The 15,364-nt window shown below is 43.0% G+C and overlaps 1 protein-coding gene across 8 annotated transcripts in view; it reads right to left on the bottom strand.

Moving 5' to 3' along the window:
• Positions 1-9,629, bottom strand: part of gabra1 (gamma-aminobutyric acid type A receptor subunit alpha1) — a 35,888-nt gene extending 26,259 nt beyond the window's left edge. Inside the window, exons 1-5 of one of the 8 annotated variants that reach the window (XM_050041035.1) lie at positions 9,432-9,610; positions 8,620-8,831; positions 6,956-7,061; positions 2,671-2,783; positions 1,510-1,577 (exon numbers count right to left, since the gene is read on the bottom strand). In XM_050041035.1, the coding sequence (XP_049896992.1) occupies positions 1,510-1,577; positions 2,671-2,783; positions 6,956-7,035 (261 nt within the window). In that variant the 5' untranslated portion in view covers positions 7,036-7,061; positions 8,620-8,831; positions 9,432-9,610. Of the gene's footprint in view, positions 1-1,509; positions 1,578-2,670; positions 2,784-6,955; positions 7,062-7,869; positions 7,991-8,619; positions 9,362-9,431 lie in introns of those variants that run through there. The other 7 variants (XM_050041034.1, XM_050041032.1, XM_050041039.1 and 4 more) reach the window with 7 other exon arrangements.
• Between the last annotated feature and the right edge of the window lie 5,735 nt (positions 9,630-15,364).

Below are 15,364 nucleotides of genomic sequence, written 5' to 3'. Positions count from 1 at the left end.
TATCAAACCAGGCAGCAGATAAAATATGAATCAAGATTCTGTTACTGCATTGCCTATTTCTCCCCTCAGATGTTTTAAGAAACATATTTTAGTGTACTGTTTAGCTGTAAAATGAGAAAGCTGGATTGGCAGTTCTCGGTTTGACTGTCTTCAACATGGTTGCCAGGTCACAAACTCTCTCATTTGAGAAATAGGCAATGCAGTAACAGAATCTTGATTCATGTTTAATCACCGCTGCCCAGTTTAACAGTTTGACCACAGTTCATGAGCAGCAATTGACAGCTGCATTACAGACTCCTCGGCCCTGATTGGTTGTTTTGGTTCACGTGGGGTAAGACCTTCAGAAGTGCTTCAAGGCAACACAGTAGGCAGAGGAATCTGTTTTGTTTTTTTTTGGAGGATTAACTGCCTCATTTAGCACTTTGCGAATGTAGTTTCAGATTTATCAAATATGAAAAAAGTATATATATATTTTTTTAACTTAATACAATTCTTTGTCACACCTCACATTAAGGGCATACTACTCCTGTCACATCAGCAGTGTTGGAGACACATAAATGCCAAGCGCTCCAATATTTTTTGGACGTTTCCAAAAATTCAAATACTTAAGAGAAAAAAAAAGTTCCATTTGGGGTATTAAATACCTGCTGATGTCAAGGTCCCATCATTGCTAGCAAGAAGGCGATTATAAAGAACTGGTACAGATCTGAGCCTCCAAGCCTTAAACAATGGATGGACATAATCAAGGAGATCTTTATAATGGGAAAGATGAGGTCCCTGAGGTCTAGAGGAGCAATATTCTTCAGAAAATGGAAGAAATGGACTGTCTTTATTTCAGAGGACATGGACACAGCTTCACCGTGAATATCAGGCCAATAAAAGGACATTTAACACGTGGACTCGTGAATAATTAAGTGGCGTGCCCCCACACAGTGTTCACTACAGTGTTTATGTTTTGTCTAACACTGAGAAGTACTTTAAATAAGGAAAAAAGAAAATATAAGTTATCAACTACAGCTTTAACCAATTATTTTTTGTTGCACTTTGGTCATTTAACCTCAACATCCACATGTTTCCTAGCTCCAGAATTTTTTTTAGTAAAGACATACCTGTATGGGTTCTGATATATTAACACCCCAACTACAAGCTCAGCAAACAGAATATTTGAGGCTATTTTTGTATATTCCCAAACTAATAAACAGAGTTTAGGGCCAGAGTTCACAACGTATTTCGACCTGTACATAAAAGTCCCATGCAGTCATATTTACGAGTGCAGGGGGGTGGCATTTATGTGGAGTGGGATATGAACCGTGCACCAGAAAATACATTTCACACATGTGACAGTTTTATTAACACATCAGGAGTTAATTAAATGAATCATCAAATTTATAATTATTTTACAGCTTAGAGACCATTGTGCCCAGAGAGGTTAGAAGACAGCGGTGAGGGTGGAGGGGACAGGGAAAGGGGGAAAACTGGTGACATTTACCGAGGCAAAAAGACTCTTACCATGTCATGGTCCGAAACTGGCCCGATACTAGTCACGAAAATGTCAGTCTTGACTTCAGTTACACGCTCTGTTGAAGCAGGAAATTGCCAGAGTGAGTGACTATCAGTGGCATTCATTAGTCCCTAACTACCTGTTAATACAAGACCACCTGGCTATAGCCTCTGATCCATTCAATCTATTCAACATTATTTTTAACACTTAGACACATTCATGGGCACACAGATTGGAAAAAGGAAAAAAACACCACCATAAAAATGCCCATTTTGGATGTCGATAACCATTTCTGCTGGTATTGGTTTCAGTGTCAGCTCCATTACCCGGACAGTGGTTCAATCTCTTAATAAATTTGCGCATTGCTGTGTTACTGAAAATATGCCACTCTGGTCCCATAATACTGATAGCCAAAATGGGTCCACTGGGGATTCAATTGGAGGGGGTGGCAGAGGCAATGTGGGTGTGTGTGTGTGTGTGTGTGTGTGTGGATGTGTGTGTGTGTGTGTGGGGGTGTGCATGTGAGGGTTCATTCCTTGCGATTCTGAATCTGAAATATGACAGCATGATTTATGAATGATACCCATCATAATCCATAATTTCTTCCTCTCAGCTGCTGAACTTCTAGCAGGCCTGGTTTTACTCGCCTGTCTGTTTGATGCCTGCTGCATCACACTGTGCGATCCTCAGTGTCCTTCACACACCAATTCTCACATTATCGCTCTTCCACTTTTCTCTTTTACTCTCTGTTTCTTCCTCTTTCTCTGGTTCTCTCATTTTGCATTTCTGGATTGTTCTCCCAGTCTCCCTGCCATTTTGTTTCTCTCTCTGACAATGGACAGTTGACAATAGAGTGAAGAGAAGCCCACACAATCAAATGTCATTCGCTGTGTTATATTAGAAGTGCTGGATTTATGACAATTCACTGTTTCACAAAAGCAGCAGGTGAAGAATGAGTCTCTGGGTCTTTTTTTTTAATTATCACACACAAAATCTGACACTGAAAGCAAACCCACCTCCATAAGAGTTAGTCATATGGATTTTACTATGTGGTGTCATGTCATAAGCTATTTGTAGGAGTCTTTTAGATAACATTTGTATGTTGGATAAAAAGATTCAAACAGTCACCATGGGGGACAAAAGACATTCAATGACTTGGGTTTACTGACCTCCCAGTCCTGGCCTGAGGCGATTGTCATAGCCATCCAGAAGGCTGTCTAAGATCTTGGTGAACACTGTAGTGTTATCTGGCGGTTCACCTGTCATGCTGTTCTGCCCAGAGCTGGCAAAGCAAAGGAGAAGATTTAAAGTCGTCACAGCTAGAGTCCAAAACCACAGTCAAAACTGCCAAAAGAGTAAGAAAAAACTCTGAATATGAAACATATATCAAAGACAAAAGAAAGAGAGGATATCGGCTCTGTAGTTTGCGAGACAGCTCTGTTGAAGTACATGGGCAGCCCAGAATGCACCCTGAATGTGGGAAAAATGGACGAACCTGTATGACACTGACGCATTTCGCTGTCTTTGCCAATTTGCAATTCACAGTGTGACCATGAGGCTTTAGATCATATTGATATGAGATGAAAGAGCAAGTGATTGTTCAGAGGTGGACTGGAGAGGAAAATATTCCACAAAGGCAAATTATTCTGTATTATCCCTTTGGAGAGTGTGGCAAGTGGTAAAGTTATTTTCATCAGAATGTAAAACTGGGCATGCAGAGACCACATGTGCGCGTGCGGACACACACACACACACACACACACACACACACACACACACGTACTGTAGGAACAGAGAATAGAGAAATCATAATACATAATTTATACCTTAATATGGTCTTTAGACCACAAAGGCCTTGCTGAATGTGCTCTTTGAACAACATGAAACAAAATGCTTAGAGCAATGCTGAAAACAGTCACAATCAGTAATTGTAAGAGCAGCATCTCCACGCATAAATATTTCAGCAAACTCATAATCAGGAATACTGCCTCTAATTGTATTGTATGAAGGCAGGATGTTGAGAGAGTGTGTGTGTGTGCATGTGTCTATTTGCATACCTGAATCAATGCATGCATGCACTTGAGGCTCAGGATCTGTGCACATACTGAGGCTCGTGTATACATTCATGCATATGTTTGCATGTGCGATAGTGTTAATAATAATCAGATAAAGCTCCCTCGCAATGTATTGTGCGCCTCTGAGCAATCATCCTCTCCCTCTTTTTATGCCAATAGCATTTGGTTTGATTGCGTGCTAAATAAACAGCAAGTGTTTGGAAACAAGCTCTGCAAGCTGAATGGCTCCAAGGAGAGAGAGGTCATCAAGATTATTTAGCAGGGACCTGCACCGGGAGGGAAGGAAAAGTAGGAGGGATGGCTGGAGGGAGAGTGGCGTCTGGAGATGCGAGGAAAGCTCCGAAGAAAAGACAAAGAAGAGAAGAAGAAAAAAACACGACGAAGATAACGAAGATGGAGGAGGGGGGGGATAAAAGGCAGAAGAGCGAGGTTGGGAAAAGGTGAGGAAATTGTTAAGTGAAACCGGGGAGGGGCATTTCAGAGAGACACAGCTCACGTTCAAAGCTGAGGGATTGAGGCAGATCCTACAGCTTTGAACGTGAGCTGATAAACATTTTGCTTTCTAAATAAGGATGCGGCATCCGCGTCACACATGGATTTGTATAAAAGGGTTAATGCGCATCTCTCTGCCACCAATTTCCTTTAATTCGCAAGCATCCTTCTATCTGCCAAAAATAAAAAATAAAAAAAAGGAACTCTCTGAAAAACCAAAGCCGGCATTAAAAACTGTACAAACTGTGATGAGCAATTTTGTTTTGCATCAGTCTTGAAGGTAACAGCTTTGAAATACTCAAATTCAAAACAATAATTAATCTGTTTTGTTCTGGTCTGAGAAGCCAATTATGTATAAATACAGGAAGCATAAATTGCATCCATGGGACGTCAACTGAGGCTAAAATAAAACACAACCTTCTCTTCCCTTCATGATTAATATTCCTACTTTCTACATTTATTTAGGCATTTCCTATTTGCCAAATCAGAGCAACCAACCGAAACAGTTTTTAGTCTGCCCTGAGGGTTTCAGCCTTCTCTCTTGTTGTGGTTTCCACCAACAGAGAAAACAAGCCAGGATGTCCCTCAGCTCTTTTAAGTTCACCAATAATTAAAATATGCTTAACAGGGGGGATACAAAGAAAGAAATCCATCCTTACAGTCATCAATAATCAGTAGAAATAATGAAAATTACATGTTTTTTGCTTTAATGAAAGCAGGAATCTATCAAAGGGCACACTTTTTGACCTTGCCTTTCTTGAATGACAAGTCTGCTGCATTTTTTCAAGATACAGACGAATCAAATTCGCCATCTCAACCCAGTAGAAACCAACATTTTTACTGAATTGAAATGCATTTGATTATATGGCACACAGACATTTTTAACAGTGCATGTGGGTGGGGGTGGGGTGGGGGGGTGGTAGTGGTAGTGGTGGGGGGTGGGGGGGTGGTTGTATGTCAAGGAAAAGAAAAGAAAATGCAGAGGAAAAGGTGCTGTGGAAGAATACACATGTTTATCAGCCAGGGGCCACTTCCTCATAAAACATTGTACACCATCCCCATCTACAGGTCATCTGAACAGCAACAGTGCCATTCACACTCACTCTGCAAACGTCTCTCTTTCACTCTCTCCTCCTTTCTCCATTTTACTGTACGTCTCTCTCTCGTTCCCTTTCTTTCTCGTCACTCGGATATCTAATTATAAGGCAATTTCTTTCGTTGGCAACATACTGTAGCAGAGTGCTAGGTCTTCCTGATTACCGTGTCTCGTCGAAATACCCCAAGGTGTGTGTGTGCGAGTTGGGGACTGGATTATACAGTAAATCTTTGGGTGATAATTGCTTTGCAGTTTGCGGTGACAGTTCTTCTGTAAAGTAATCAGTACTTTTACATTTTCCCCTAATGTGCTCAACATACAGCACATCAAACCCAGTAAATCAAAACCTTCCTTTCACCAGTCGGCACAGCTCAAATCTTTAGCCACGGCCGCAATTAATCAGTTAGATCAAATCAGTGTGCAATCGTGACGTATTGCAGTGCGTCGTACATATTAAATAGGACACGTTCCGCCCATGTTCTGCATGTGCTCAGGGCGCACGAGCTGAAAATGTGTACTGTATGCTGTTTGAATGTGTGTTTTTGTGGCGTAGCTGTTGTCTCTGAGAGGGAGGCAAGCTGGACCATCTGAAGTCATCACCATTCAATTCAACTGCCTGTGACAGTTCTGCTGAATTATTCAACCATGCAGAAAAGCCTGATCTCTTGAGTCTCTCCAGGATTCTCCAGAAGAACCACAATGGGAGCTCAGATGATCTCATGCAGTTGCAACTACCTAATGAATTGTACTTTTATACCCGTCAATGTTTATCTGCTTTGTGTGTTATTAACGTAAGGCTTTCAATGACAAAGTTATCCATATGAATCCAAGCAGTGGAGCCAGATTATGATATTCTGAGGTATGCTTCACACGAATGGCTGGCCAGCATTTGAACCATGTGGGAATTGATGCAGCTGCAGACACATGACAGTGGATCAAATTGCTGTCATCTCTTATCCAGTCATTCTCTCTCTTTCTCCCTCTGTTTGCCTGCTTCTGGTTAGGTGACATCCGACACCTCAGTGTTGACACTGAGAAGTGTGTCTGTAAATCGACCCCACCACTATCCCCGCAGTCACTGTCAGAAACACATGCAGAAATCTGTGCCAAATATCACAGTGCAATCTACTGTACACAGTCCAGGTCTGAAAAACTCAGAATGTCAATGTTGCCCCACAAGGCCAGTGAACCAAAACAAGTCTAACACTATGGTTACGTGGACAGTGGCTCTTTTGGCTCCTCTCTCTGGGTTGCACTTCGTATTGCCTCAGTGCCATTATAAGCATGGAGATGTCCCGTGGGGATGCCCCAGTTACAACCCCAGTGAATATGCTCTAAAAGGGTGTTACCCAATAAACCGAGCAATAGGCAGGAAGGCGGAATTTCAGCTCAGCAGGTGTACCACTGCTTGCCCCCTTCGCTGGCTGACTGCCTGACCGATTTACTGACATATTTATTGACCAGTTGACCATTCGGCGAGCACTGACACCAGCATTAAAAGGTAATTGTCCTCTTTGACAAAACTGCATTCAATATTTTGCCCAATGCAGTGTCCTCTTCACAGTTTGTCCTCCAAATGTCACTATGTGCAACTGCAGTGTTCCAGTAATATCTTGATCATATAGGTGATATTTAGACTAAAAAATAACGCGTGTTTGTCTCAAACTCTGCATAAGGCTTTAAAACTAAGTCATATGAACAATGTGCATGATATTTGTGGCTTTCACATACTTAAAATGTTCCAATCATCCAATGTAACATACAGGTGCATTTGTAAGTTAAAGTTCTTACCTTTTCCCACACTGTACGTTGTTGGCGACAAGCAAGCAAGCCCACAGACACAGCAAGGCCGTCCTGCTCCGTCCACACATAGTTGCAATATGAGGACCTTTCACTGCTGGAGGTCAAAGGGAGAGAGAATGAACATCATTACCAAGTCATATGAGCCATGGTCCACCATTTACCCCAACATTTGGACACACCAAGAGTCAACAAGCATGTAGATGTGCCAAAACAGCAGCCAACGTGGAGGTGGAGGCTGTGAGGCTGTGAGGGAGACCTTGTTCCTATAGAGACATTTGGTCCTGCTTCTTAACATCTCTCACAGACTCACTGACAGCATATGAATCAAACCAAATGGCCCTGCCACATGCATTGGGCCATCACATGCCACTTGACACACGCACTCCTCAAAGATTTTACGTCATTTTAAATTATGTGTCACATTGACAGAGACATATTCTACACCCTCACTATGTGGGAGACCGAATCTAAATAGCTGCTCAGCATTTCCATGATCATAAAAGGGGACCCAGTGGCAATACGACTCACATAGCTGACACTCAATGCACACGCATGCGATATGGCTGCATCTGTAACGCATAATAATTAAGACGGAAACAAGGCAACACATCATCGAGCACATAACACCCTGTGTGAGCTTGTAGCACCTGTACACAGCCTCCTCTAATACCCTGCAATGTGAAAGGCGCAATACCGCAATATCAAACCCAAATCCCCCCCCCCCCTAAAAAAAATAAGAGCATTTGCTTCCTCCTCAATCATTAAGCTATGATGTCAGCCGGGTCATAAAGTATGTAAGCAATTAGCCTGCGCTACTGTGCATGCAAAACACAATGCTCACATCCACGGTCCATTTTTGAAGGCATAATCGATGTGTCCACGAGAGGACCAATTATACTTACTTACAGGGGAAAGCGCTAAACCAGTATTTCACACACGACCACCAAAATCTGCCACTGAAACACAGCCCACATAGAAGACAATGCCCCTGCTACTTGCTTGTGATGTTCCAAGGTGCACTGTGAGCGGATGGGAGTCGGGGAGGGGGGGTGGAGGGGGGTAGAGGAGGGGGGGGTGGGGGGGGGGCGTACAATGCTGTGCTAAAATGAAATAAAAATAAAATAAATCCGTTGGGTTGACAAGGCTTTGACAAAGCGGGGATGATGCAGATTAACGACTGGAGGAGAAAATCCCGCACAAGCACACTTTCTAAGTTATTCAGAGGAAATGTCACCCTCTCTGCCTTACCATGCACGAATATAGCCGAGCTGGGGGGAAATTTAGCATGCAACTGGCATCCCCTGCAAGGTTGGTCTAAATACATGTATGGCGATCCAATTCGTGCGTGGCGGAGTAATTAAGCAAATGTGCGCTGATGCTGTTTTATTCGGAGCGCTGTCCGCGGTGCTGAAGCCAGGCTGCCTCCCGTTAAAAGCCTCAAACGGCTCTCGTTTGCCATAAAATACCCCGTAAACGGTGCCAATTTCGACGGCGCGACTCCCCCTTTCTCCCAAATAAAAACTCGCCTTCGATTCTAGCAGCGTCCAGCAACGCAAAGCATCCCTTCCTAAAGCCGTGTGTTACTCCCCATCTCCCCCCTTCTGCTTCTTCTGCGTGATAAAAAGGCGAGAAAAATGGAGAGAATCACTTACAGCAGATGAGTCGGGGGTATATTCGGTGTCCGCTGGCTATATCCTCAAACTTTTCAGAATATCTTTTCTAGCCGGACTGAATGAGAAAAAATCCTCTGTGATCTCAGATCTGACGAATTTTAGCTTGAGGCTGGAGAAGCGGCTGCTGACGATATGCGCAGGTCTCTCTCACTGTTCATTGGTGGTGCTGTAGTGAGTTGAACTCTCTCAGTCTGTCAGCAACAAAAAAAAAAAGAAAAAAATCTACTAAACTAACAAATCTGCTCTGTGCACCGAGGTCTGCATCCAAAATCAACGTTTTAGTTCATCAGTCGTGCCTGTAAATAAAGCGCATGGCGAACAGACTGTGTCCAAGCGCAGACCATTTAATTTTAGAATCGCCCGTACCAGCCTAATATAAAGACTAGCCCGCCCATTTTATATGCAGCACAATTTAACTTCCACTGCTGTCGCCCTAATCTCTTTTTCAGTGGCTGCTAAATAAAAATCCTCTTACATTTGCAACTGGGATCCCTTGCTTTTTCCCCATCGCGCTCTCTCTGCTGTCTCGCTCCCTGACTCCTACGTGATGATTTCCAAGGAGATAAAATTGACATGCATCAAAAAGACCCAGCTCGCGACCACGATAGCTCGGGCATCTTATGGACAAGAGTCATAAAACGGACAGTGAAGTACTTACGATGAAGCAACAACAACAAAAAAAGGAGAGAGAATGAAACACGGATGGATTACACGGCACGGATACGCGCGCACACAAGCAAAAGGGGGAAAAGACAGCTCCAAAAAATGTAAAGAAAATCGTGTTCCCTCACCAGCTTGCACTGATGAGACGAGCCTCTCTGCAATAAAATCCTCCTCGAATCACTCACCGTCTCCTAAAAGCCTGCGTTTCGCATCGAGACAACAGCACTGTGTCTCTGTTTACAGCCAAATATTCTGCTGCTACAGCCGCGCCACTCCAGACTGAGCTCAGAACGGCGAGGAGCGCTGAGCTGCGTGCATCTGCAAGGGAGGAAAAAAAATTGGGCTGATGATACCCAGCGTATATTTTTGTAGTCATCTGCGTATTTCAAGTTAAACTACAAATCAGAAGACATTTTCATCACCGAGGACTACAGCAGGAGGCATGAGAGGGGAACAAGGACATTCTTATGGGCAGTTTTATATGATATCAGTGTAATTCACGGTTGCATAAGCCTCCTTTATAAAACCACAGCTGTTGATCTGGGGAATGCTTCTGACAGAGGAGCAACTCATTTTTTATTCGCCTTTAGTTTTGACTGGGGGTTTATTTTCATCAGAGCAAGGCAGAGTGAGCTGGCAGTGTAGTCACGTCAGTCTGGTCTGCAGTGCAACGTTTCCTCTGAGTGTGCGTGTTTGTGTGTGTGTGTGTGTGCGTGTGTGTGTGTGTGTTGCCTCCTCACGCGTGGTTAAAGTAGTGCATGTGCGTGATTAGTTATGAGGGACGTCACTGGTTTATATGCGCCTCTGTAGTCTACCTATCTATGATCACACTCGACGTTTTAGGATATACACATGACATGAACACCATTTCCAAACCTCCTAAATAAAACAAAATTGAACACATGATCCACATGGACTTCTTCACCCTCTTCTCGCGCTCTGCTCATATTTTCCTCCCCATAACCTGATGCTGCAGGTGCACGCGCATATTTTTAATAATGACAACAAGAAGGAGAGAAAGAAAAAGCCCCTCCACAACCCCACCGAGCTCCTCCCGTGGAATTAATGCCATTGTAATGCAAGTGGAGTATCATATCAAGCTGCTTCCCTTCTCTCAAAGCCAGACGCCACCGCTGCATGTGACTCGATTTGCCTGTGCGCGCGCGTGCACGTGCGAGCATGCATAACCAACACGTGCCCGCGTGCGCGTTGGGTTGGCGCGCACGCCCGAGACGGATAGTGGAGAGGAGGAGGAGGAGGAGGGGTGGTGGGGATGAGAGAAAAAAGTACGACTCTCGTCTCTCCAACCCGCCTCCTCACGTTTTAATAACCTCCCGTTCTGCCACGGAGGAGAATTTCTTCGTGGGCCACTGAAGACAGCTTCTCCCCCCCAAAACAACACTGCCACTGATCAATTAAGACGAAGATCCAGTGACGCCGCTCAAACAAATAAGGACAAGCAAAGGCGACTTGCCTACTCACAGCTCCATCTCTGGGCAGGTGATGGGAACGGATAGTGAAGTGAGGTGTGTGTGCGCGCGCGTGTGTGTGTGCAGGGCTAAACGGAGAGAGATGGATGACGGTAATTTAGGTGAGAGATGTGCAGGTTATGGAGAAATAATCACTCGCTGTGAACAGTGCTTTGGAATTTTAAAAGAAGGGATGTTGACGGTCTACGCCCCCCTCCCTGCTCTGTTTGTGCATCCATCATGGGGGCCGTATGTGACGATAATTTGTTTCGTTTCACACAAGCTTAAAGTACCAACTGTGGTGAATTGATATTAAGGAGCACTGTGTGACAGAGTCAGTCTTGTAGCAACCTGCAGCCGCCTTTGTGTGTTAACATTTAAAGTTCCACTCCAGGCACTGATAAGTCAACTCCGCAAAACTGACCTCTGTCCATCAAAATACATATTTTGACATGTTTTTGATGGAAAAAATCCCTTTAAGTGGCTTGAATGTAACTCTGTACCCTTGCCTCATATACTATGCATGGATCTATAAGGTAGGTAGGTAAGGTAAAACTTTAATGTCCCTGAGGGGCAATTTGAGATACAGACAGTAGTCACAAGTAAAACAAAACAGACAGTACAATACATGACATACAGAATCCAGAACCACACTGTCAGCAGTAAGTCATGGGCAATTAGTGGTCACTGCTGGATAAAATAAGTGATAGACGGAACAAAGGACGATATGTAACGCTTGATGCTACATTTAGGGAGGCAAAACCTGTTTTGCCAGAGCGTTATGTGGTTGGTTCCTTAGATTTGTGATGTAACAAACTCAGGAAGTCAGTGTTTGTTATGAAACAATCTGGAAATCCATCGTTAATATTTCTGTGTGCACATTTTGTAATTAATAACATGGTTATCGTAGATTAGCTGGGCTAACCGTTAGCTGTTAGCCCCATTAGCATGTTCAAACTCAAAGCCCCCCCGTAGTCATCTTTCACACAGGGCTGCCGACAGNTTATGTGGTTGGTTCCTTAGATTTGTGATGTAACAAACTCAGGAAGTCAGTGTTTGTTATGAAACAATCTGGAAATCCATCGTTAATATTTCTGTCTGCACATTTTGTAATTAATAACATGGTTATCGTAGATTAGCTGGGCTAACCATTAGCTGTTAGCCCCATTAGCATGTTCAAACTCAAAGACCCCCCGTAGTCATCTTTCACACAGGGCTGCCGACAGATTCTACAATGTAAATTGCAGAATCTGTCTTCAGAGATTAGTTATGAAACAGAAGGTCTGAGCATTCTGATGAATTTGTATGCATTAATTTGTGCCTTGTCTGCATCAATTTATGGTTTAAATGGTATAAAGTTTGTCAAAATAAAAGTCCTACTTTCATGTTTTTTTATTGGGAGGGACAAATACACGTTATAAATATTGAGATATCTACACTTGATGATCGGTACACTGTAAGGGTTGGAATCACCAGAGGACTCACGTTCCGATATTATTGCGATATGTTAAGTATTGCGATACAATATATTGTGATTTATTGTCTTTTTTCCCAACTGCAATTATTCCCCAAAGGAAAATGTTGTCAACATCATTTTTACCTCATAAAATAAAGTTTAGTCTGTTCATGTGACTTTAAAAATATTTATTGTGATGTGAGTTTTTAACATCTGTGTCGCTGTTTTTTTTGTATTGTGCTTGAGCGCATATGTGAAGGTGTTTGTTTTGCTCAGTTGCACAGTAAGAACAGGAAACAGTGAGCAGTGTGTTTTTTTTTTGACCATTTGACCTTTTAAAATTGAGTCATTCACACTTTCATTTCGAAGTGTTTGCATGTGTGCATGTCTGTTTGCATGTACATAGGGAAGTGCGCAACCATTTGCTCATTGGGGTGTTTAATGGAGCCTTTGTCCGGCACTTAAAGCACCAGGATTGTTGATTCTCAAAGGAAAAGTGGCCCCTTTGAGCATTCATGATCCTGACGGTTTTGCTGACCTGTTTTTAGTTAAGTGAACGCCTGCCTTTTAATGACTCTGTCGCAGTCTCAACAGCCCCAGATTCTTTTTGAGTCCTGGTCCATAAGCACACAGACACCTGCAGGTGAAGTCTCAGTTTCAAGTTTTTTTGGGCAGTAAAAAGCTTTTTTGAAAGGGACAAAAGCAGGACAAGTCAGCGAGGGCATTTTCAGATTTGTTTTTTGGAGTGGACCAGAGCACTCTTCACAGGAGGGGAATGTCTGAATTTGGCATGTGATGTCACTTGGAGATTCCTGAGGCTCTGCGATCCCTCTGCTCATGGGCAGCGGTGTGCTGTTGCTCCAGTTAGGTCGGACTGCTTCTCAATGAAGAGGTTGCTCCAGACCACTCTTTGTCCAGTAGGCAACAGCAGGCAGGGCTCCCATCTGGCTTCCAACTGAGGCTGTAGAAGGGGAGAGAGAGAGATAAACCCAAGTGCAGTACTTCAGTTCAATTACTGCAGTAAAGCTTGATTTGTGCTTGCCTTTTTTTGCCCCCTTGGATTTGTGCATTTCACAGTGCCAGCGGGTTGAAAACTGGCTCTTGAACCCAGACTTTGTGTCTGCTGCTGAACAGTGTCTCATTTCCCTCCTGCTGAGCTCCTGTTTTCATCTGTTATCTCTCATCTCTCCAATCTGGATGGAGCGGACTAAATGAGACTTTCCACAGGTGTGGATGAATCAGTGGAAATATTTTCAGCGAGGCGCTATCCACATGTGGTACCAGGAGGAGGAGAAGCACTCACAGCAAACGAGAATGAAGGGAAGGTTGGCACCAGAGTGGACCGGAATGCACCGTCAGATTTTGATTCTGCCAAATTGCAGGGTACCTGCCGTTCTTGCGTTTTCACTGGTGGACACACAGCTGAAGCCTGTAGTTTCCTTTCTGCAGAGCATTAGGGGTGGCTTGCCTCAATCAGCCGTCCTGAGGAATAAATCAGGCTGTTGTAAAAGACAAAAGAGTGCTTCCCCTCTGAGAGCTGCTCTCTGCAATCAGCCATAAGCTGGCATCTCCTCTGACTCACTGTTTCAGGCCAAGACAAGTGAGACCTTTATGGTAAAGATTGCTCGGTGGTTTGATCAGATTTTGTCTTACAATATGATTAAAAAAGCAATGATGGGTATGCGTCTCGTTCGAACACAATAAAGCACACTAAAGCCAGATATTTATGCCAAGGGAAAAAGGATTGGTGTAAGTCTTAACTGAACAATCTTGACATTAAAATCTTGGTGCTCTAAACTTGTTTCTAGCAGTCATTTAAAGAAATTAAGGAACATTGTCATTCAGCTTGGCCTATTGATGAGGAATTGTTTTTGTATCAACGCTGCCAACATAAAGCATTTATGACTCACTCCATCCTTTCCCACATGTTATGTTGTGCTACAAACCTCCAGCAGGCTGGAGAAACCAGTCATTACTGATGTAAACAAACATTTGACAGCACTGGGAAGCATAAATAGGTGTTGTTTACTTGTGTATTAAAATGAGAGTCAGTCAGTTTAGAGGTGTTAGTGGGTTCCACACCTTTGTTAAAAAGTTTGGTGGTGGGTGTTGCAGATCGTACTTGTACAAACCATATATAAAAAGTCACTTCAATTTGGCCACTGCAGTAGTGCAGCAGAGAGTCTTTTGAGTTCTGACAATTACAAATTTTATCCAAATGTAAGCCTGGTTCATGGGATTTTGGATAACCCTTTCTCCCCTCTGTTATGTGACTTTGTCTCTTTGGTCTGAGAACATCATTAAATTTTGTAGAAAATCTTCCGTAAGAGATTAAATTGTACCCTTTAGCCATACTGCATTTGGGAAATCAGGTTTTTCTGTGTAAGCTAATGCCCAGTGGAATCTTCTGAGAGAAGATGAAGAACTCCGTCTGTAGGTTTTAATATCATCACATTTATGTTGAATATTGTACTTTACAAATAAATTAACTAACTAAATGAAATTATTCCTCGAGACTCAAATCAACACAGTCAAATATGCATATTTACATACAGTGGCATGCAAAAGTTTGAGCATCCCTTGTCAAAATATCTTTTACTGTGAATAATTAAGTAAGTAAAAGATGAACTGATCTCCAAAAGGCATGAAGTTAAAGATGGAAAATGCTTTCAACATTTTCAGCAAGATAACTGTATTAATATTTATTGTGAAAAAAGGAAAGGAGCACCATGCAAATGTTTGGGCACCACAAGACATTTGACCTCTCAGACAACGTCTAACAGGGTCTCAGACCTTAATTAATTTGGTAGGGCTCTGGCTTGTTCACAGTCATCGTTAGAAAAGGCCAGGTGATGCAAATTTCAAACCTTGTCCCAACAATCGGCAGCCGTTGGCTCCTCTAAACAGCTGCTCAGCACTCTGACAACTTAAATATTCAATGCTCACAAAGCATGAGGAGGCTATAAGAAGATAGCAAAGTGTTTTAAGGTAGCTGTTTCCTCAGTGTGTAATGTAAATAAGAAATGTGAGTTAACAGGAACTGTTGAGGTCAAGTTGAGGTCTGGAAGACCTAGAAAACTTTCTAAGAGAGCTGCTTGTAGGGTTGCTTAAAAGGCAACTCAAAACCACCATTTGA

Source organism: Epinephelus moara, chromosome 3, assembly GCF_006386435.1.
Source record: "Epinephelus moara isolate mb chromosome 3, YSFRI_EMoa_1.0, whole genome shotgun sequence".
Taxonomy (NCBI): Eukaryota; Metazoa; Chordata; class Actinopteri; order Perciformes; family Serranidae; genus Epinephelus; species Epinephelus moara.
Note: the sequence above shows the minus strand (reverse complement) of the source record. Positions and strands in the feature narration are given on the sequence as shown.